This window comes from Callorhinus ursinus, unplaced genomic scaffold (genome assembly GCF_003265705.2).
Source record: "Callorhinus ursinus isolate GAN/ISIS: 27379988/994484 unplaced genomic scaffold, GSC_fseal_2.0 scaffold10, whole genome shotgun sequence".
Classification (NCBI taxonomy): domain Eukaryota; kingdom Metazoa; phylum Chordata; class Mammalia; order Carnivora; family Otariidae; genus Callorhinus; species Callorhinus ursinus.
The window spans coordinates 26755376-26779161 of NW_027397072.1; the positions used below are offsets into that span (position 1 = coordinate 26755376).

At 35.8% G+C, this 23786-nt stretch overlaps 1 protein-coding gene and 2 pseudogenes across 12 annotated transcripts in view; 1 reads left to right on the forward strand and 2 right to left on the reverse strand.

Moving 5' to 3' along the window:
* Window positions 1-23786, forward strand: part of BIRC6 (baculoviral IAP repeat containing 6) — a 230257-nt gene that overhangs the window by 67653 nt on the left and 138818 nt on the right. For 5 of the 12 annotated variants that reach the window (XR_012379690.1, XM_073897238.1, XM_073897243.1 and 2 more), the window contains exons 13-23: window positions 1666-1826; window positions 2878-3009; window positions 3504-3635; window positions 5905-6083; window positions 7046-7179; window positions 7918-8079; window positions 8177-8308; window positions 9408-9505; window positions 10913-11060; window positions 11904-12037; window positions 19308-19454. Coding sequence is in view for 11 of the 12 variants with exons in the window: in XM_073897238.1 (XP_073753339.1) it covers window positions 1666-1826; window positions 2878-3009; window positions 3504-3635; window positions 5905-6083; window positions 7046-7179; window positions 7918-8079; window positions 8177-8308; window positions 9408-9505; window positions 10913-11060; window positions 11904-12037; window positions 19308-19454 (1559 nt within the window). In the remaining variant the exon portion in view is untranslated. The remainder of the gene's footprint in view (window positions 1-1665; window positions 1827-2877; window positions 3010-3503; window positions 3636-5904; window positions 6084-7045; window positions 7180-7917; window positions 8080-8176; window positions 8309-9407; window positions 9506-10912; window positions 11061-11903; window positions 12038-19307; window positions 19455-23786) is intronic. The other 7 variants (XM_073897241.1, XM_073897245.1, XM_025868023.2 and 4 more) reach the window with 5 other exon arrangements.
* LOC112820928 (activated RNA polymerase II transcriptional coactivator p15 pseudogene) lies at window positions 15651-16053 on the reverse strand (annotated as a pseudogene).
* Window positions 22734-23276, reverse strand: LOC112820927 (large ribosomal subunit protein uL23 pseudogene; annotated as a pseudogene).

Consider the following 23786-nt stretch of genomic DNA (forward strand, 5'->3'; position numbering starts at 1 on the left):
CCCAGGCGTCCCTTAACAGATATTTAGATGCTTGTTTTTTGCAGGCACTCCTGTATAGCTGTCACTGGAATTTACATTCTCTTGGGTACAGAAAGACAGTAAGCCAATATCTAGTATGCCACATAGTTATGCCACATAAAAGTTATGACATATGATAAAACAATATGGTGTCAGTAGTTGCTGGGTATGTACATGTGTGCAAGAGTGAGAGAAAGAGAAAATGTGTATGGTATTTTCTTTTTTTTAAGATTTTTATTTATTTATTTGAAAGAGGAACAAAGAGAGAGAAAATGAGCACGAGCAGGTGTAGGGGCAGAGGGAGGAGCAGACTCCCCGCTGAGCAAGGAGCCTAACACGGGGCTCTATCCCAGGACCTGGGAATCATGACCTGAACCAAAGGCAGATGCTTAACCGACTAAGCCATTCAGCTCCCCCAGTATGGTACTTTTTATATAAGGGGCCAGAACGACCTCCATGAAGACATTAATTCCGAGGTAGTAGCAAGTACAAAGACCCTGAGGAGTATGTTTTATGAATTCTGGTGAGAGCAAGAAAACCAGTGTTGCTGGAGTGCAATGAAGGTAGGGGAGAGTGGGAGGAGGCCAAGTCAAAAGAGGTAGCTGGTCACCAGAGGACAAGTATCTTTATAGGCCATAGTGAGATTTTTATGTGGTGTAAGATCAGAAAAATATTAGAGGGTTTTGGATATAGGATTAATTTATATATTAGAAGGATACAGTAAGACTGCTGTGATGACAGTAGATTATGAGTGGTTGTGTGTTGTGGAGGGCAGTGATAGGCGTGAGGGTTCTAATTTGGATGCTATTACTGTTGATGGTAGTTTGGACCATGATGATAGTTGTTGGAGGTAGTGAAAAGAGTAGTCAGATGCTGGATATAATTTGGAGTAGAAGGAATAGTATATGCTGATGTATTGAACATCTGGTGTGAGAGAGAAGAGTGAAGGATGACTAAGGTTTTGGATTGAGCTGATTGAAAAATAGAATTTCTGTTTACTGAGATTGGAGTGGGCAATTAAGTTTGGCTTTGCTTATGATAAATTAGAGATGTCTGGTAGACATCTGAATGAGTCTGAAATTAGTGGAGTATGGTTTGGAGATTTTTATTTTTCAACCTTTATATAGAATTTAAAATCAGAATAGACATGTCTAGGGGTGCCTGGGTGGGTCAGTCATTAAGCATCTGCCTTTGGCTCAGGTCATGATCCCACGGTCCTGGGATCGAGCCCCGCATTGGGCTTCCTGCTCCTTGGGAAGCCTGCTTCTCCCTCTCCCACTCCCCCTGCTTGTGTTCCCTCTGTCAAATAAATAAATAAAATCTTAAAAAAAAATAGACATGTCTAAGAAATAGAAGAAATTCTTATTTTAAAATGCAGATTCTTGGGACCCCGCTTAACAGATTTGGGGTGGGGCCCAGGAAGGGTTTATTGGAAGGTTCAGTTCCCAAGATAGGTGTCGATTTCTAAGGTAGGATCAATTATTGCCCTAAGTTTAACCTTTCTTTTGGGAGTTGATCCCATTGAGAAGAATTGAGTTTTGTTGGAGGCTACAAATCAAAGAGTGTGAGAAGTGTTATTAATGATAATGTGGTTTTGGCCAAAGAAAGACTTTTGCTGTGTTTAGCATTTTCCCCCTTATTTGACAGCAACAGCTGGGATGAACATGTATTTGAACTGGTTCTACCTAAAGCTTGTATGGTTGGACATGTGGACTTCAAATTTGTTTTGAACTCAAACATCACCAATATTCCACAGATACAAGTGACGCTGCTGAAAAATAAAGCTCCGGGCTTAGGGAAAGTCAATGGTAAGAATGAATCAGAATTTATATTTGACGATTTTGCGGTTGATTTCTTAAAAAAACTAATTTCAACTTGACTGTCTAGGTTTCACGTCCCTCCCTTGCCTTACCCCTCCTCTCCACTCTCTCCGCCACCCCCGTACTTCTTTTCTGCTCTACTTTTGGTGGTTTTATTTAGAAAAGTTAATTCTAGAATATTTTAGAGGTTTCGGTAGCTCAGTATTGTATAGAATTGCATAATCTAGAATAACTTAATTTTGCTGTTTGGGAAATTCAGTTGGTTCCTTTCTGAATTAGTTTCACTTTCATCATTCCTAGACGTACACATTTTTCTTCGTAAGTGGAGACTTGATTGGGAAAAGAACTTTGTTAATGGAAGTCACATATTCTTTTAAGATCATTGGTGAAACCCAACCTTTCATGTAATACAGAAACACACCCAGAAATACACCCAACTTTATTTACTTTTCTTATAAGTTCAGAATTTGATATATTGAGTTTTTTAAATAGATTGTATACATTTAGTATGTTGAGAACTAGATGTTACTCATCAGTGTTTTCTCCTTAAGAGGTTAATTGGAAAGGCTGGGGATAATTTTAGAGTAAAATGGCTGCTTTACACCAGGGAGTAGAAACAGTAAAACCTGAAAAATTTCTTGTTTTCAAAATACATATGTATGTGTTTGTGTATATGTGTGCGCGTTTGTGTGTGGGGGGTATTCTTTTGAATCATGGCAGGTTCTGATTTAATTGGGTCTAGAGCTTAGGCATTGGTATTTTTAAAACTTTGCAGGTGCTTGTACTCTGCAGGGTTAAGAACTTTTACTTTAGTTGCCAGCAAATTATTTCTCAGGTGAATATTTTAGTACCATTAAAAGAGAGAAGAGTGTATGAAATGATTAATAGAATCTAATTTTTTTTTCTTCTGACAACCATTTTGTAGCATCTGTGATAAGAATCACAGTAGTTCCCAATTTAACAGAAAATTTTAGAATTTCAGGCACATAAATTATTGATATTAAGCAAAATTAAGTTTACTAATATTTTTATCCTCTAGAAACAGCAGTAGATAGGCAGATCACCTTTCCTTTGTCTCCAGCTCTTAACATTGAAGTGGAACAAAATGGGAAACCGTCCCTGGTTGATTTGAATGAAGAAATGCAGCACATGGATGTAGAGGAATCACAGTGTGAGTTAAATTATAGAGCTGTTGTCCATGACAGTAAAAGGAGTAGTGATCCAAATGCATCATGTTGGGCAGAGATTTCCTTATGGCTTGCAAAAACTTGGTTTTAAAAACACAATTAAAAAATAACCTTTAATTTTGCTTTGGCAATATGCTTTAACTTTCAGCTCATCTTTGTGAACACAGCTGCGCTAATACTCGCATTCTTCTTTTTTTAATATCTTGGGATTTAAAATCATGTCGTGGTTTTATAATATTTTTTGATGATCAAGGTGAATGTAAATAATATGGGAATGGAAAGCAACATATAATCAGATATTTGAAAATTTATCAGATCTTTGATCATAGTTCCTTAGCATGATAGTGAATTCTTATTTGAACACATTCTAAGTATGGTATTTTGTGTGGTGGTATTATATATGGGATGGATATTTGCTTATTTCATATTTTTAAATTACAAACTAATTTAAAAGAAAATATGTATTTTTTCTTTTTAGGTCTGAGATTATGTCCATTTTTAGAAGATCATAAAGAAGACATTCTGTGTGGACCAGTATGGCTTGCTAGTGGCCTTGATCTATCAGGGCATGCTGGGATGTTGACATTAACAAGCCCCAAACTTGTTAAAGGTGAAGTAACATATTTTACAAAAGCAGAATAAATAATGCCACATTGGAAAAATAGATTTTTTTTTAAACACTGATCTCAGAAAAGTAAGATTCTGTTTTTTTGGGGATTTACATTAACAGTTCCATCAGTTTCCTGGTTGCTGAGCTCATTTCCTCTCAGAAGTGACTGTAACTTTATGTGAAACTTCCAATATACTACTTTCTGTGTTTTGGAGGTCTCAGTGCTTTTTGGGAAAGCATTAAAAAAATGAATATATGATAACTTAGTGTGATATTGCAGAGCTTTTTTGAGTAATCAGGTGACATGTTCTGGCATGGTTGCCTTTCCCATCAACTTAGAGTCCTGTGTCTTTAGTTGTATATTGTTATAATATTTTCCTTTAAGGAAATTAAGGAAATTAAGAGGGTTTTTATAGAAGAGTTATTATAATATCAGAGGTAATTATTTGAGTGTCTCACATAAACACATTATAATTAATGTATATTAAAAAATAATTGGCTATTATGTAGAGGATTGATATTGCAGTAGTAGGACCTCTGTATATCAGCTTTTGTATCCCAGGGTAAATTTAAAAAGCCAAAAACAAAACACCTAGCTCCATTATTACAGTTATTTTGGAGGCGTGGTGGGATACGCAGTTCTTCCTCGAACCAGGAAAATACCTGACCACCCAGATAACTATTTTAATTTGTATATATTCCCTTCATATTAGTTGTCTACATTTACATATTTACCTTTAGTTGCAGACATATATACAAGTTTTAATGTGTTCTCTTGACTACACCCTAATTCCTCTATTAAGTTTATAAGATCCTGTAGTGTGTTACGCTGCATATTGGGGTATAGCAGTCAGCAAGACTAATAAAATCTCTCATATTGGGAGCCTGGGTGGCTCAGTTGGTTAAGCGACTGCCTTCGACTCAGGTCATGATCCTGGAGTCCCGGGATCGAGTCCCGCATCGGGCTCCCTGCTCAGCAGGGAGTCTGCTTCTCCCTCTGACTCCCCCCTCTCGTGCTCTCTCTCTCTATCTCATTCTCTCTCTCAAATAAATAAAATCTTTAAAAAAAAAATCTCTCATATTGCTGCAAGTAGAAGTTACTTTTGTTGAAAGAGATTGTGAAACTTAAATTTGTGTATGAAAACAAAGATGTTGGCTTTGACAAAATGGAGAATGCAATTAAATGACATGCATTTCAAAAGACTCAATGGTATTAATTTTTCTAGAATTTACCAAGAATGATTTTTTTTTCTTACCAAATTCTTCAAAAGCCTTTGGAACTGGAGAAAATGATTGCTTAATTTTTAGAGGAAAAGGATGATACGGATCAAAGAAGTTTGGAAAAAGAAAAGAGAGAGAGAGGGTCTTGTCAGATACTAGAACATAGAATAATAATACAGCAATAAGAGTATAACAGTGTAATGCTAGCACAGTAGGCCGGCTAATCAGTGGGAAACAAGAAAGATAGTTTTTGTAATTAGAGAAAGATTTAAATACCTGCAAGGTACCAATAGGCTGATGGTTTACTGGTGAGTGTATTATTTTGAGGGTATTTTTACAATATATTTTTCTTAGATATGTATGGTATGATCTTAATTTAGTTAAAAGAGAATAAAATGTACTGGTGGTAATAACCAATATTTATTGAGTGCTCTCTTTGTGCCATGCAATTGTGTTTGAGTTGTCTTTGAGATAGGTACCGTTAGTACTTCCATTTTACATTTGAAAGAACCAAACCACAGGAGATTAATTTGTCACATGCCTAATAAATGGCAGAGCCATTATTCAAACACAGGTAGTGACTCCAAAGCCTGTGCTTTTTCATATCTTAATACTGCAGTGCTTATGTATATGTGTGTATGCAAATATATGTGTGTATGCATGCATGCATGCATAAAAAGTCGAGATGGATTCACATAATGATACCATCATTATCTGTGGGTAGTGCCTTAAAGATAGTTTTTTTGTGTGTGTTTTTCTGTAGTTCACAAAATGTCGTATTAAAATGAATAATTTCATTGGGGAAAAACACGCAAAATGTTTGTAACAATTAGAATTTTCTGTTTTACGGTGTTTGTATAACTCCTGTGCTTTTTGTGTTTTTGCTACCACCATATGAAGGTTATTCAATGATTATACTCAAACAGTATAATTTGAAAATTCCAATCAAGTGTATTTTTCTTGTGGAATTAACTTGCTCTACAAAGATGAAAAACAATTTGGTCTTTTGGTGATTAAGTTATTTTTCCCATTCTGTGCTGCTCTTCAGGTATGGCAGGAGGAAAATATCGTTCCTTTTTAATCCACGTCAAGGCAGTGAATGAAAGAGGAACAGATGAGATCTGTAATGGTGGTATACGCCCTGTAGTAAGACTTCCATCCCTAAAACACCAGAGTAACAAGGGTTATTCACTTGCTTCACTCTTGGCAAAAGTTGCAGCAGGCAAGGTATGAAGCAGTGTCATTTTGAACCACAACAGTGCTGTAATAAAGATTATGGACAAGATTTGACACACAATTGGAAGTAGTATGACCCTTCATTGATTTTTCAATAGACACTTGGTTCATTTATAATTTTTCTTTGCAGTGACTTTAAAAATATAATTAAGAAGAATATATTTTGAATTAACTTTAAGCACATGTTTATATACTCAGGAGAGAGTATTTGTTAGCAGATACTTCCCTTTATAATTATTATAGGCCATAATATTTATTTAGGTTTTAGAATTTATGTCTGTGTCTTTTACTGGTAACTCACCCCTTTTTTTGGTAAACATTTGGGAGGATGCAGGAAGAGAAGTCGGGGAGTAGTGTTAGAGATAAATCTAATTTTGAGGTTGATTTCCTACAAGTAGCTGTCTCTTCATAATTGTCTGATCTTGGATTTTCCTGAACTCTGGAGATTTTTGTTTCTCTGTCATCATTATTCATAAGCAACAATAGCAATATCAGTAACACCAATCATCTTATATTTGTATAGGTCTTCCAATTTTTCAAGGACTTCTGTGTACTTTATCTGATTTTAATCCTCAAAATAACTCTGAGGTAGGCAGAGCAGGTGCTACTATTATCTCCATTTTTCATACTGAAAGTGAGTGAACCTTAGAGATTGGGGAGCAGTCGTATTTCATATTGCTTATAAGTGCTGTGGCTGTGACTTGGTCTCAGGACTTTGACTTTCTAGTCTTTAATCATTGGGTTATTGCCTTTAAAACAGTGACTTTGTTTTTTTCCCCATTATAATTCTGGGGGAATTTAGTCATTTACTGAATATGAGGATAAAAGCTGTCATTTTAATTTGATACGTATGTTTTGATAGTCACAATTCAGTTGTTTTCTTTTTTAAAAACTTTAGTAAATAATTTTTTAGTTCTGGTTGTTCATTGAGTTATTTGTTTTTGTATGTTTAGGAAAAATCATCTAATGTTAAGAATGAAAATACAAGCGGTGCCCGCAAATCTGAGAACCTCCGGGGCTGTGACTTACTGCAAGAGGTCTCAGTCACCATTCGAAGATTTAAGAAAACTTCAATTTCTAAGGAAAGGTAACCTCATTTCCTTCTCCTTCTATTCTTATAGTAATAAATGTACAAAAGAAGAATTCTAGTAAAATACAACATATAAAATTTTTGACTCTGACTTTTACTTGAAAATTTTTGTTTGCTTTCCATTTTACTTAAGTACTTGTAATCTCAGTGAGGGTATGAATTACCTTTCTACTTCATTATATATATAAAGTGCTTTGGAGTATACCAGGAATATTGTATTTGTATAAATAATGGTATTTGTAGAACGAGGAAAGAAATATAATTTGAGGTTTTATTCACTCTTTGTCAGAATATAATACATTATTAAACTTAATTTCTTTTATTTTTTAAAAGATTTTATTTATCAGAGAGAGTGCACACAAGCAGGGGTAGGGAGGCAGAAGGAGAAGCAGACTCCCCGCCAAGCAGGGAGTCTCATATGGGACTCGATCTGGGATCATGACCTGAGTCGAAGGCAGATGCTTAACTGACTGAGCCACCCAGGCGCCCCAAACTTAATTTCTTTTAAAACTTTCTGTGAACCAAGTATTGCTTATATGCTGTTTTAAATCTTTTAATACCATAAAATTAATACGAGATCAACATTCCATTGTAATATTTAATTTTTAAAAAAATTTTGAATTGTGATATTCATGATTCACAATGAAATAAATATATGACCAACCAGGTTGTGATAGCTTTAGTCTAACTGTTCTGTTTTGGTTGTTAATGTATTTGTATTTTCTTTTTTTTTAGAGTGCAACGATGTGCTATGTTACAGTTTTCAGAATTTCATGAGAAGCTTCTTAACACTCTGTGTAGAAAAGCAGATGATGGCCAAATCACAGAACATGCCCAGAGCCTTGTGCTGGATACCCTTTGTTGGTTAGCTGGAGTACATTCAAATGGACCTGGAAGGTTAATAATTAAGATTTTACTTAACACTGATGATTGCCCTTTGGATGTTATGAATAGAAGTTCAAGATGAGTCTAAATGTCTGCTATTGTTTTGCAGCTCCAAAGAGGGAAATGAGAGCCTGCTTTCAAAAACACGAAAATGTCTTTCAGACATCGTGCGTGTCTGCTTCTTTGAGGCAGGACGAAGCATAGCCCATAAGTGTGCTCGATTTCTAGCTTTGTGCATTAGGTTGGTGGTTTTTTTTGTTGTTGAAAGTCCAGTTTGTAGGTGCACTTGCAGTTTGGCAGGTGATAGCTGTGTCTGTAGTGTAATTTGATACTTATCGAATGAATGTATAACAAGAGTATTTTCAAAAGTTGAAGAGAGTTATTGAGATACTAAGAAAGAATTTTAGGTTTTTAGGAGAAAATGTCATCTTGCAAAGTCTTTCCTTTTTTAAGATTTTATTTATTTATATATATATACATGTACTTTTTTTTTTTTTAAGATTTTATTTATTTATTTGACAGACAGAGGGAACACAAGCAGGGGGAGCGGCAAGGCAGAGGGGGAGAAGCAGGCTTCCCGCTGAGCCGGGAGCCTAATGCGGGACTCGATCCCAGGACCCTGGAATCATGACCTGAACTGAAGGCAGACACTTAGTCGACTGAGCCAACCAGGCGTCCCTATTTATTTATTTATTTATTTATTTAGAAGCATGTGTGAGCGGGGAAAGGGACAGAGGGAGAGGGAGAGAGGGAATCTCAAGCCAACTCCCTGCTAAGTGCAGAGCCCCACGCAGGACTTGATCTCACCACCCTGAGATTGTGACCTGAGCCGAAATCAAGAGTTGAATGCTTAACTGACAGCCACCCAGGCGCCTCTTAATTAAAGTAGTCTACTAGGCTTCTTTGCCTATTAGTAGCAGTATCGGGAGTTTGGTAAGGGGATCCCATCTCCCACTTTTGTTTTTATCTTCCCTGGTTGTCTTTGGATTCTTCTCCTAAGCCTTATTCCCTGTTATATGACAGTCTTACCAGGCTTATTTGTAACATTGTGCAGACCTTTTTTCTAGACCCCGAGACTTAAACCATCTAGTAAATGTTTAAAAACTAATAGTATTGACTATATGTGTTTGTTAGCCTTTTTGGTAAAGAAAACCGTTACAAAGACTCTTAATATAATCAGTCCCTGTTATCTTTCTTTGTGTATATAGGGCTTTAGGGCAGATTTTTTTGGTAATCTCTATGATACATTTTAAATGGTTTTCTTAGGTACTACACCATGTTTAGGATTGAATTTAGATATTGAGTGATATATTTACATATTTTCTTTTAAATTTTTTCAGTAATGGCAAATGTGACCCATATCAACCAGGATTTGGATCTGTCCTATTGAAGGCCTTACTTGATAATATGTCATTTTTACCTGCAGCGGCAACTGGTGGTATGTGAAATTAGTTTAATCACAAATAGCAGTAGTCCTAGGAAATATCTCACAATATGTTCGGGATTATTTTATAAGTATTTTTTTCCTTGGTTATTCCGCCTTTTTTCTGTATCTTCTCTAAGGGATTGATAAATTGTGATTTATTAGATGGGCAGAGCTTGGAAGAAGTGAGAGAGTTGAGTAGAGAGCAAGTCATCTTAATTCATGCTTTTTCTATATTTCATTAAAATCATTGAGTTGTTTGGTTGTTCACTGACTATAGATCAGATATCACAAATTTGCTAGTGCCAGCAAGAGCCAGAGAGGTAACATAAGTAGAATGCTCCATGCAGGTGTTGTGTGTGATTGGTAGGCAAACTAGAACTCTCTATAAGGGGCCAGTAGGTTTTTCCAGCACCTGAAGACTATAGAAATGCCATTGAAGAGTGAATGTGGTGTTTAAAAGCAAAAAAAAGAGTGAATGTAGTTATCAAGTAGCACTTTACAAAGCAGTCCCCTAAAATAGCACATATATAAAGTAATGAATATTTTAAAAATACAATGCCGTTTTGTTGTTTCTATAAAGAGCTACTGATTTGTCCTTCTAAACCTAATGTTATTTTTTTGTAGACATTTCTTAGAGTCTTTTGTTTAATAAATAATCAACTTATTCAACAAGGATTATATATTTCACAAGGATATGATCTTTGTGGTATTGTAGAAAAAGAGCCTGCTCAAAGTTAGTTGATAAATGGTTATTTTATCAATCTTAATTTGCATAAAGAATCTGTTTATGTTTACCTTGGACATAAACTGGGTGGAACTGTTAACTCTCTGTTCTATAGAGTAGAAAGTTTTGGACTTGATTGCATACTCTAATAGTCTTGGAGTTTAAAATAGTTTTTTGAGAATATTCTTAGTGGTAGGATGCTTAAATTCTGGGGTGTACTTAGTACTTAGATATCTCATATTTTAAAAAAGTCTTAACATCATGATCGTTTTTTAACCATGTGGGTTTGTATCTATCTAACTGACAGTATAGGACGACTATATTCACTTGGCAGCGTGTGTTATTTGTACCTCATGGCCATCCATTGTTTTTGAAAATTTTAGTATAAACCAAACAGTATTTCAGGAAGAATGGCTTGGAAGATCTGATATCTCTGTACTTTTCCAGCTATTCTAAAATGTCCCTCAGAGTCATCTCAAGTTACTGAGAACCTAAATGACTAGGTTGACTTATATACTCCTTAAAAAAAATATTTCAAATTCTCTGTCACTGTCCTCTTAGTGCCCTTCAAGGAATTGGTCCATTCTTTAGAGGTTGTTTTGTAAGGGGACTTAGTGATAAATACGTAATCTGAAGTTCTCTTTGTTAGGGAACGAGGAGGAAAAGAAACATTGATTTGTTTTTATTGTTTTCAGGTTCTGTCTATTGGTATTTTGTCTTACTGAATTATGTTAAAGATGAAGATTTGGCTGGGTGCAGTACAGCTTGTGCATCTTTGCTTACTGCTGTGTCCAAACAGTTACAGGACAGGCTAACACCAATGGAAGCTTTACTTCAGACAAGGTATTTTATTATACGTAATGACTTAACAGTGGGCCTTTCAGGATATGATACCAGCTTTGCACAGAACTCTCTCTCTATATATATTTGCTTGCAGAAATATATTTATGCATTTCTTTTTTCAAAGTATTAGCCTAAGGTTTTCTTTTCCTCTATTTTCTCTGAAATAATTCCTTTTATAGTTTTGAAGGTCCTGAAAATGGTTATTTAGAGGACTAATTATGTAAACACTTAAAAGTGGTATTTCTTGCTAATCGAAGAAACATTTAAAATAATTTGTTTCTCTATAGTTTGAATTTTGTGGTTGGAGTTATATAAATCACTTACTGGCCTTAACCAGTACTCTTCATCTGCTGGTTGATTTTTCTAAAATTTCAACATAATGTAATAAATAGCTGAAGGTTAGATTTGAGGTCTTGCCTGATCTTCAGTGTGAGAAGTATTCTCTTATTTAACATGATGATTTTGTAATGTTTTTAGATGAGAAATCTTGATAAAATTTTACTCAAAGCCTTTGTATTTTCTACTGAATCAGTGTAATTAATAGTGGAGTTGAGGGAAGGGTGCTTGGTTATCATGTCCTTGCTTCAGTCTGCAGATAAAGATTCAGTCTTGGTTCATTACCTACCAGTTTATTAGAATCACATTTGTTGAGTCTCTGGGCCACATCTTTTAGAGTATAGGTTTCTGGAGGAACACAATTGAGATTCACTGAATTTAGTGGGTTAAATCTGGTTAGTGTTTCCTTTTGCCCTGTGTCAAACTGCTTTCAAAACTAAATAAATAGGTAATTTGTTAATTAGATGGCTGACAGGAAAATTGTTAGGACATTATTTTATTTTTCAGATACGGATTATATAGCTCACCATTTGATCCAGTCCTTTTTGATTTGGAGATGAGCGGTTCTTCTTGTAAAAATGTATACAACAGCAGCATTGGTGTCCAGTCAGATGAAATTGATTTGTCAGATGTCCTTTCAGGTAGTAACATCTTTTATTAAAGGAATTTCTGATTTTTACATATTTGGTTTAAGCTACCATTGACTTAACAGATTGTAGTGACTATGTTCTGTCTTGAAAAACTAAAATTCTTCAGGACTTAACCTTAACATCTGTGAATCATGAAACTGTTTGCCCTTATTTCATAACTTCTCCCTTAAAAAAAATTTTGAAGTTATTTTTGGAAGGGTTGTAAATTTGTTTTTTGTTTGTTTTTTTTGTGTGTTTCATTGCATGTCAGTGTAACTTTAATGATAAGAGACTTTAAAATGTGATTATTGTAGCCTTTTCTGTTTTGTTTGGTATGCCTTCATGTCCACAAAATCAAAGAATGTTTTATTTCATATTTCAGAAAGTAAAATGAATATATAGTAATAAGTAAAGATGGTGAAAAAAATTTTCTGTATCTAGATACTAGCATACTCAGTTAAACTTTATACAGTGTTATATGTATTCTTGTATACATTTCTGCAAGAATATGATTTTAGGATTGAGTGTATAACCTTTTCAGGTACTATAGTTTGGTGTTTATCTAGTTTTGTTAATGAAAACAACGAGCACTATTTTCTTCCATGTTACTGAACTGACTATAAGTGTTGCCATAAACCACGGTGTTAGAATTTTGACATAATACAATAATTATCACATGAAGTAGCAGTCAATTTGGGGAGTTAATTTCATTTTCTTTTACTTTAAAGTAAATTATGAATTGTGAAAAAAAGCAAAAGGGAAAAATCAAATACAGAAATACAAATAAAATGTAAAGTGCCTTAATTACAACCTTTCCACCCTCTTAGATTACCTTTGTTAACAGGATGTTTAGCTGTTTAGACTTGTGTGCTACACATATTCATGAACATTTTTAATGAAAGAGATCATACTATACTTACCAATCTGCTACTTAATTTTTAATGGCTTATGTTGCCGTGGGTATGTGTTACCTCCTCTGTTTGATGACTTAGGCTCTGCCTACTTTATGCTGATCTCTCTGTCCCAAGTGACATCAGTTTATGAGTGGAAGTCAGAGGAGAGGTTAGAACTCAGTAAATGGATGCCTTCTGTATACCTTAGGATGGAATGAGATTCATTATGGAGAGAGTATAAGGAAAAGACCATAAAGCTCAGGTCAGGCCAGGGAGTTAAATACACGAGAGCTGCACACTCAGTAAAGAAGAGACTTAGAAATCATGACATAAGTCTCCATCTGAATGTCTCATTTTATTTTTCACCATTAATCCTTGTGTGGTGTTCCTTTTCTCAGTTAATGGCATCACTGGCGCACATCAGAAATCTGAATTTCATCTTTGATACCTCCTTCTCAGCCTCCACATTGAAGCTGTCAACAGATCCTATCTCTTTTTACACCATCATATATTTCAAATCTATTCTCTTACCTCCCATGATCACATGATTATAGGAAAGCCAGTCATCTTGAATCTGGACTACAGTAATAGCATTCTAACTGGTCTTTTTGCCTTGCTCTTGCTTCACTTGTGTACATTCTCCACACTGCAGTGAGTGCCATCATTTTTGGATGCAAACCTGATCATTTTACCTCTCTCCTTAAAATACTTTTCATGTCTTTGCTTTATCCTGCAGTCCAAAATCTCTGTTTCAGCATATAAAATCTTACATGATCTGGCTCTCTTTCCCTTGACACCTAATCTAGGACCATTGCCTCTGTTAGTCTCCTCTCTCTGGTCTAGTGATTCTCAAAGTGTGGTACGTAGACCCACTCAGGATCTCTGAGATACTTTCAGGGAATCATGGGTCAACTATCTTCATGATAGAACAATATTATTTGCCTTTTTCACTGCATTGACATTTACACTAATTGTGCAAAAGTGTGATGTTCTCTACTCTGTCCTTGGCAATGAAAAATATGCCAGTTTCACTTTAAAATGTCCCTGATGAGGCAGTAAAACTATTAATTTTATTAAGTTTTGAACCTATTGATAGTCATGTTTAGAGTATTCTGTGATGAAATGGGAAATAGGCATGAAGCACTTTTGCTTCATACTGAAATACCATGGTTGTTTTAAGGAAACACACTTCGGCAGTTTGAGTTACAAGCTGAACTAGTTGCTTATTTTATGGAAAACCATTTTTATTGCAGGAATGACTGATCTGCAAAATATGTTTATTCATACTTCATTGTTTGGTTGGGATTTTTTTAAAAATGAATAGGAAAAGCCTTTCACTGTCCATCCAATTGATAGTGTTTCTTGCCAGAGTTAAAAGAGCTTTTAAGCAAAAATTAGAATTTTGGAGAACTTGCTTCATCTAGTAAGCTTGATAGCTTCCCAGTATATAACAACTTTTCTGATGGCCTATGTTGATATTACTGAATGTCATTTTCTGATATATATAATGAAATGTGTTAACATATGTATATAGTCGTCAACCAGTATTTTCCAAGTAGGTAAGAGATTCCTTAAAAGTACAGGAAGTCCAATTAATAATAACGTTATAGAGTTTGAGAAGTTCATCTGTAAGATTCCAGAGACCAGGGACGCCTGGATGGTTCAGTCAGTTAAGTGTCCAGCTACTTGGTCTCAGCTCTGGTCTCGATCTCGGTGTTGTGAGTTCAAGCCTTGCAGTGGCTTGAACTGTGTGGAGCCTACTTTTAAAAAAAAAACAACAAAAGATTTCAGATACCAGATTGCAAATAATCTTCAAAAAAAATATTAGCACTTGCCAAAGTTTTTGAATATGTAAGACTATTAAAATATTCCTTTTCCAACTGCATATCTGTGATAGGCCAGATTTTTTTTGTAAAGCTCTCCCAAAACAACATCCTGCAACACACAATGTGGAGATGGATAGGACAATACAATTACCCTCTTTGATAAGCCAGATTATTTGTTGATGTATTTATTCATTCATTCATTCATTCATTCATTTGACAGAGACAGACACAGCGAGAGAGGGAACACAAGCAGGGGGAGTGGGAGAGGGAGAAGCAGGCTTCCCTCTGAGCAGGGAGCCCGATGCGGGGCTCAGTCCCAGGACCCTGGGATCATGACCTGAGCTGAAGGCAGATGCTTAACGGCTGAGCCACCCAGGCATCCCGATAAGCCAGATTTTAGAGTTTTGCAAAAATGTAAAACATTGCCACTCTCATAAAGTTATTTTTGTCTGAAGATGGTTATTTTTCATCAGGGTATTCTATTTCTATCTAATGAACTTATTACCTGAGTTATTCTCATCCTAAGATTTCTGCTATGATGAATATCTGTCTACAACCAACATAGATGAAAGTTCTTTAAGAGTTCTTAATCATTTTATTTTATTTTTTTTTTTAAAGATTCTATTACTTGATTTTATTTTACACTAGGTGGCAGGCACAAAGCAATCTTACTTAATAAAGTTGACAGTTAGCTTCACCTAGAACACTTTTAATAATGCACATAAAAAAAATTCATCTCACAAATTGTTCTGCAATCCAAATATACAATAGCTTGGAAAACAACATTTAGAAAACAAAAGCCAATGTAAAAGGCGAAAGATTTATACGATCTGAAGAGAAACCAGAGTATACAAAAGCCAATGTAAAAAGACTAAAACAACTAGAACAGTACAGGTCTCGTGTGGCTCTGATTTTACAGCTTTCTTACTGTGTCATCAGTGTCCGCAATCTGTTCCTTCCACTGGCTGCCATGCTTGGGATTTAAAGAAAAACCTTTTCTTCCAGGTTTCATTTCACCTTCTGGATCCATCCGATATTCTCTAATATCAATTAGGACTTTCCCTTTAAAGTCGCGAGCACTGTGTAGCTCACTTTCCCAGTCTGGAGCATGTTCCCACTGCTGCCCCTGCCGCTCTGCTCAGAGGATGACCAGGCTCTTGAAGTGTCACCAGTCTGGCTTCTTCACAGATTGTTCTGGAGCAACTTGCTTTTTCCGCTTAAACTTTTTGTCAGCCTCACTGTCAGAATCGCTGCCAGAAGAGCTTGAAGAAACAAGTTCCTTTGATTTAGGCATTGCTTTACTCTCGCAGCCAACTGCCTTCTCGCTCGCTTGCACCTGACCAAGAACTGCGAGTTCTTAATCATTTTAAAGATATAGAGAGGGGTGTTTGGATTGAGAAATGTTCCTCCAGCCACCTTGTTCCTTTAGTTCCTCCAATGTGCCATACTTCTTCCTACTGGAGAGATTTCACTCATGTTGTTTCTTTTGCCAGGTTTCCCCTGCTTGGAATAAGTACGTAAAAATGTCATTCTTCCCATAAATCTCATCACCTCATCATGAAAGTATTTTATTACTCCTTGGCTTAGACTGATTTCCCCTGGACTTACTAGTCCTTTGAACTCCTTTTAAGTAAAACATAGCACTTTTTTTTTTTAGTTTTTATTTAAATTCCAATTAGTTAACATACAGTGTAATATTAGTTTCAGATGTACAAGTTAGTGACTCAACACTTACTTAAAACACCTGGTACTCATCACAAGTGCCCTCCTTGATCCCCGACACCTATTTAACCCATCTCCCCCCCACACCTCCCATATGGTAACCGTGAGTTTGTTCTCTTAGAGTCTGTTTCTAGGTTTGCCTCTCTCTTTTTCCCCCCACCGTGTTCATTTGCTTTGTTTCTTAAATTCCACATGAGTGAAATTATGATATTTGTCTTTCTCTGACTGACTGACTTCACTTAACATAATACTCTCTAGCTCCATCCATGTCGTTGTAAATGGCAAGATCTCATTCTTTTTTATGTCTAATACTCCATTGTTTACACCATATCTTTATCCATTCATCAGTCGGTGGACATTTGGGATCTTTCCATAATTTGGCTATTGTAGATAATCTGCTATAGACATTGGGGTGTGTGTATCCTTTGAATTAGTATTTTTGTATTCTTTGGGTAAATACTTTGTACTGCAAATGCTAGATTGTAGGGTAAGCACTTTTTTTTTTAAAGTTCAGATGTATGATTAGTTTAGTGCCTAGTAACCTATAACACAGAGTAGGTGTTTAATGAGAACTGGGGCCTGTCCTTTTCTCGTGTATTTCTCATGTCTAGTATTAAGTGCTCAATAAATACTTTTTTTTTTTTAACATGTGTCAGGTCCTATGTTGTGCATGAAAAGTGGGAGATGTTATGACAATTTAGTCTTGCATTTAATTTAGTCCTTCAGATGTTGATAGTTTTGTATCTCCCCATTCTTTCCATCTTTGGTTTTTGTTTAATTTTATCTATTAAAGAATTCTGTTTAAAGCATTGCTAATTCCAGAAAATTGGGACAGTACCGATAATAACCCCTTTCCCCCATACCACATAACACTTTTAATTCTTTTGTGTTCTTCTGTCTTGTCGTCTTGCTGTGGTTTTACAGTTCACATACTTGTGATCATGTGAATTATTTTAATTCTTTTCAACTACATAGGCTAACTTAAACTACATGGGTTTGAACTGTGCGGGTCCACTTATATGTGGAATTATTTTCGATAAATAGAGTACAGTACTTAAAAGTATTTTCACTTTATGATTTTCTTACTAACATTTTCTTTTCTCTAGCTTTATTGTAAGAATAAAGTGTATAATACATATAACATGAAAATTATATGCTAATCAACTGTTATCTGTAAGGCTTCTGGTCAACAGTAGGATAGAAGTAGTTAAGTTTTGGGGGTGTCAAAAGTTATATGTGGATTTTTGCCTGTGAGCTTGGCTGGCACCCCAGCCTCAGCATTGTTCAAGGGTCAGATGTATTTTCATGATTATAATGTAGTAGGCCTCGTTCTAAAATTGATAATATATACAAAATACAAAGATGTATTTATAGATAAATCTTGGTAATATTTTAGAATGTTTCTTCAGTTTTTACTTGGTGTCATATTTACACAGTTGATGTGAAATAATGTATTCTGATTTTATGCATTCTTAACAGATTGTGTAATAGCTAATATTAGCTGGTTCATTATTTTTTCCTCATTTAAAATCTAAATCACTTGTTACTGTTTCATATTAATGTGAATGGCCACTGAGTTGCTTTTATGCAACTCTGCTTTTTTTTTAAATTTTATTATGTTATGTTAGTCACCATACAATACATCATTAGTTTTTGATGTGGTGACCCACGATCCATTGTTTCCGTATAACACCCAGTGCTCCATGCAGTACGTGCCTCCTTAATACCCATCACCGGACTAACCCATCCCCCCTCCCCCCTCCCCTCTAGAACCCTGTTTGTTTCTTAGAGTCCATAGTCTCTCATGGTTCCTCTCTCCCTCCGATTTCCCCCCCTTCATTTTTCCCTTCCTTCTCCTAATGTCCTCCATGACATTCCTTATGTTCCATGAATAAGTGAAACCATATGATAATTGACTTTCTCTGCTGGACTTATTTCACTTAGCATAATCTCCTCCAGTTCCATCCATGTGGATGTAAAAGTTGGGTGTTCATCCTTTCTGATGGCTGAGTAATATTCCATTGTATATATGGACCCCATCTTCTTTATCCATTCGTCTGTTGAACAGCATCTCAGCTCCTTCCACAGTTTGGCTATTGCGGACATTGCCGCTATGAACATTGGGGTGCATATGGCCCTTCTTTTCACTACATCTGTGTCTTTGGGGTAAATACCCAGGAGTGCAATTGCTGAATCATAGGGTAGCTCTATTTTTAATTTTTTTGAGGCACCTCCACCCTGTTTTCCAAAGTGGCTGTACCAACTTGCATTCCCACCAACAGTGTGAGAGGGTTCCCCTTTCTCCACAACCTCTCCAACATTTGTTGTTTGTCACAAAATTGACAAAAATGTCAATTTTTGCCATTCTAACTGGTGTAAGGTGGTATCTCAATGTGGTTTTGATTTGAATTTCCCTGATGGCTAATGATGATGAACATTTTTTCATGTATCTGTTAGCCATTTGTATGTCTTCTTCAGAGAAGTGTCTGTTCATGTCTTCTGCCCATTTTTTGATTTGACTTATTTGTTATTTATTTTCATTTTTTTTTACCTTATTTCATTCTTTTTTCCTCATTTAAAATCCAGATCACTTGTTATTATTTCACATTAATGTGAATGGCCACTAAGTTGCTTTTATGCAACTCTGCTTTTGCAGCTTGGAAACAAGTATCTTCTGTTTGTTAGTTTTCTTTATCCCATGTCCTTTGTGGAAGCACTGTATAAGGGTTGTGTGTTTGTTTATCTTCTCTAATGGAAATTGAAGTAGCAGTTATGATTTTCCATATGACTATTGCCTTTTAAAAATTAATTTACATAGCATAAAACTTGTCTCTTTAACAGGAAATGGAAAGGTCAGTAGTTGCACAGCTGCCGAAGGTAGTTTCACATCTCTCACTGGACTTCTAGAAGTTGAACCCCTGCACTTTACTTGTGTGTCAACTAGTGATGGCACCAGAATAGAAAGGGATGATGCAAGTACGTTTACTGGTATATACCTTCTTTTATTATTCACTCTTTCTATCATACGTTTTATGCAGAAGTGAAATCAAAGTGATTTTAAGTACTTAAATATCAGTTTATATTATATGTAATTTCCTTTGGTGTTATGTTAAATAGAAGCTTATTAATACGGGGGAAAATCATAAGCAATTTATAGTTTTTTTCCTACCTTCTAAAACAGTCTTAAATCCATTTGTTTTTATGTGTGTACATTTTTTGAAGCCTTTTAATTTGGAAAATATCAAACATAACAAAAGTAAAGGGAAAAGTATGATAGACTACATTTCCTTTACCTAGCCTCAACTCTCCTCAACTGTTGGCCAGCCTTATGTGTAGTTTTGGCATCATAATGTTATTTCTTACATTTAAAACTAATGGAATATTTAAAGCTCACAGTATATAGTATCTTTGAGAAGGCTGAGAAGAGTGAAGAGGGAATATTATTTTTCTAGATATTTTAAAGCAACTTCAGATATATGAACCAATATTTGAAAGTGTTGAATATGTCATATTATTGGTGTTTTAAATGAATCAGTGGGAACTTTGTTTTTTTATATACCTTCTTTTCTGTGATTTTTTTCCCTTTACATCATAGGATCAATATTTATACTTCTGTCCTGGTGCAAATAATTGAAATTTTTATAATTAAAAACATTGGATATGGTTTTATCTTTATCTTACAGTCACAGAAGAGTGTGAATATTGCCTTGAGTGAATTCAGCTCTTGGTGGTTTTGTGCTTTGTGGATTTCTTTTTGTTTTCATCAGCAGTGTAACAGAAAGTAAAAACAGTTTGAGAAGCTACAAAAAATTTAATCTTAAGGATTTTTTTTTTAAGATATTATTTATTTGACAGAGAGCACAAGCAGGGGGAGCCTCAGGCAGAGGGAGAGAGAGAAGCAGGCTCCCTGCTTAGCAGGGAGCCCGATGTGGGGCTCGATCCCAGGACACTGGGATCATGATCTGAGCCGAAGGCAGACGCTTAACCATCTGAGCCATCCAGGTGCCCCTTAAGAAGGGTTTTAAAAGGAAATTACCAGTTCTTCAAGTGCCTTTTTAAATTCAGAATCATCTTATGTCTTCTGATCGTGGAAGTAACCACTAAGTGAAATCTTTGGCTTATGTAATTTACATGAAGTTTTCAATTAAAATCTAATCTTTCTCTTATATAGGGATGCCAAAAGGATGAAGTTTTGTGTTTGTTTTCTTGGATTGTTATAGTCATTTTGTAGAGACATACATGTACACTGGAATAGAAAAATACGTGATAAGAAATTGAATTTTCAGAGAACTCTTTTGTTACAAATCACACTCTTTCTTGGAACTGTTTTGAAATTAAGGGTCTAAAATTAATGTGTTTGAGTAAGTAATGCTTTTAGAAGGTATGAGATTTTATAACAGATGTAAGAGTAGGTTCGAAAAAGAGAAGTATTCTTCACACTCCCTTTCCTCTCCTATAAAGCAAGCAATGGAACCAGTATCATTTTTTTAAAAGATGTTATTTATTTATTTATTTGAGAGAGAGAGAATGAGAGAGAGAGAGCGCACATGAGGGGGGGAAGGGTCAGAGGGAGAAGCAGACTCTGCTGAGCAGGGAGCCCGATGCCGGACTTGATCCCGGGACTCCAGGATCATGACCTGAGCCGAAGGCAGTCGCTTAACCAACTGAGCCACCCAGGCAGGCGTCCCTGGAACCAGTTTCTTTAATTTCCAAAGATAGTGTGCCTATACAAGTAATCATTATCTGTATTTTGCCCATAAATGAAACCACCACCAGCAGAGGAATTTTTATTAAATGTTAGGGCAAAGTCTTGACTGGTGGTCATAAGGTGCTTAAAGGTGACTACAGTCTCTCAACTTCTTATTTACTTTTTTTGAAACATGTTAATTGTGAAATATGATGCTCTTATGAAAAAATGCAGAAAACAATTGTATAACCAGCAGTTTATGACAAAACAAACTGTCCATGTGACCACCAAATCAAAAAATAATATATCCAGCCCTCTAAATGGTATCTTCATGTCCCCTTCCACTTATTTCTCTCTCACTCTCTAAAAGGTAAACATTGTCCTAACTTTTAGAGTAATCATTTCTTGGTTTTTGTTTGTTTCATTGTATAATCACTTAATTATGCATTTCTGATCGCTGGTTGACTAGAGCCTTTATAATATAAATTTGTTTTTATGTATTTTTTGATCTGCCTTCTGTTCAGTGTTGTTATTGTTAAATTCATCTGTATCAGTGCATGCAGCTACTTGGTTCTTTTTCATTGCTATTTAAGATTCTCTTGTCTGCATAAAACAAAATTTATGTGTTTACTCTTTATTTTTTTTAGATTTTATTTATTTGACAGAGAGAGACACAGCGAGAGAGGGAACACAAGCAGGGGGAGTGGGAGAGGGAGAAGCAGGTTTCCCGCGGAGCAGGGAGCGCAATGCGAGGCTCGATCCCAGGACCCTGGGATCATGACCTGAGCCAAAGGCAGACGCTTAACGACTGAGCCACCCAGACGCCCCTATGTGTCTACTCTTGATTAGTGTACTATTGATTGCTATTTGGGTTGTTCCACTGTGATGCTTTTAGTGCTACTGGATATATTATTTTCTTGGATATGAATGTACAAGTTGATTTGCTGTTTCATAGGTTTTCCGTATATTCGACTTTAGGAAGTAACGTTACAGAAATGTACTTCTTAATTTCCAAATGTATGAGGATTTCCTAGTTACCTTGCTATTGATTTTTATTTAAATTGCTATAGGTCAAAAATTACTCTGTCAGTCTTGTACACTGTGTTGGGAATTGTAGAGGATCAGTTTTTATAAATATTCCATGAATACATGACAATAATGTTTACTCTGTACTTGTTGGTGAAGTGTACTCCGTCCGTTTAGGCAAATTTGCTAATTGTGTTCCTCAAATTCTCTGTCTTTATTGGGATTAACTCCTTGGTTTCTTTTAGTTCATAAGATCAGTATGTTAAATTCTTGTTGCAGCACCTGTGGAGGTGGCTATTTGAGTTTCATCAGTCTCTATTTTATGTATTCTGAAACTACCATACAAGTTTAGAATGCTTGTATCTTTCTTGTGAATTTAATCTTTCATCATTAGGAATTATCTCTTTATTTCTGCTAGCTGTTTTTCCTAAAGTTACTGTGTTTAATATTTATATACTTTCTATCATTTTTTCTTTTGGTTACTATTTGTATGATAAACATGTTTCCTTCTTTTTACTTTGAATTTATTCTTTCATAAGCAGCTTGTAGTTGCCTTTTTTTTTTTTGGTGAAAAAAGTTTAATTTAGATTTAGCCAGCTGGACTGAGTTTAGATGATTCCAATTTTGTTGGCAACATCCAAAGCATCATAGTCAGGAGCCAGTCGAACATATGCCTTCTTCTCTCCATCAGGCCTGATCAAGGTGTTGACCTTGGCCACGTCAGTGTCGTAGAGCTTCTTCACAGCCTGTTTGATCTGGTGCTTATTGGCCTTGGCATCCACAATGAACACAAGTGTGTTGTTGTCTTCTATTTTCTTCATGGCTGACTCAGCGGTCAGGGGGAACTTGATGGCATAGTGATCAAGCTTGTTTCTCCTGGGGGCGGTCTTTCGAGGATATTTGGGCTGCCTCCGCAGACGCAGTGTCTTGGGTCGTCGGAACGTAGGTGACGTGCAGATTTTCTTTTTTTTGTGACTGTGGACGCCTTTCAGCACCGCTTTCTTGGCCTTCAAAGCCTTTGCTTTGGCTTCGGCTTTGGGAGGGGCAGGGGCTTCCTTCTTAGCCTTCGGCGCCATCTTTGTAAAAGCTTGTAGTTGCCTTTAAAAAAAAAAATTATGTATTTGACAGAGAGTGAGAGTGACAGAGAGAGTGGGAGCAGGAATACAAGCAGGGGGAGTGGGAGAGGGAGAAGCCGGCTTCCTGCTGAGCAGGGAGCCCGATGCAGGGCTCGATCCCAGGACCCTGGGACCATGACCTGAGCCAAAGGCAGACACTTAAGGACTGAGTCACCCAGGCACCCCTATGGTTGTTTTTTTTTTATTCCGGTCTGATACTTTGTCTTTCAGTTGGAGTATTTATTTACATTTAATGTAATTACTAGTGTATCTGTATTTAAATTTGCTATGTTTTTAATATACAAGCATTAGATTTCTCCTTTTGCCAGTTACATGTTTTTCTCTTTCCTTCTTCTTTTGGGTTTTTATATTTTTATTGGGCTATTTTTCTACTTTTTACTATTTTTAGCAGTTATCCCAGGGATCATAATATACACATACCTTTGGTATTCAGAAGTCCAACTGCTTTTTGTACTATACAGTGCAAATATC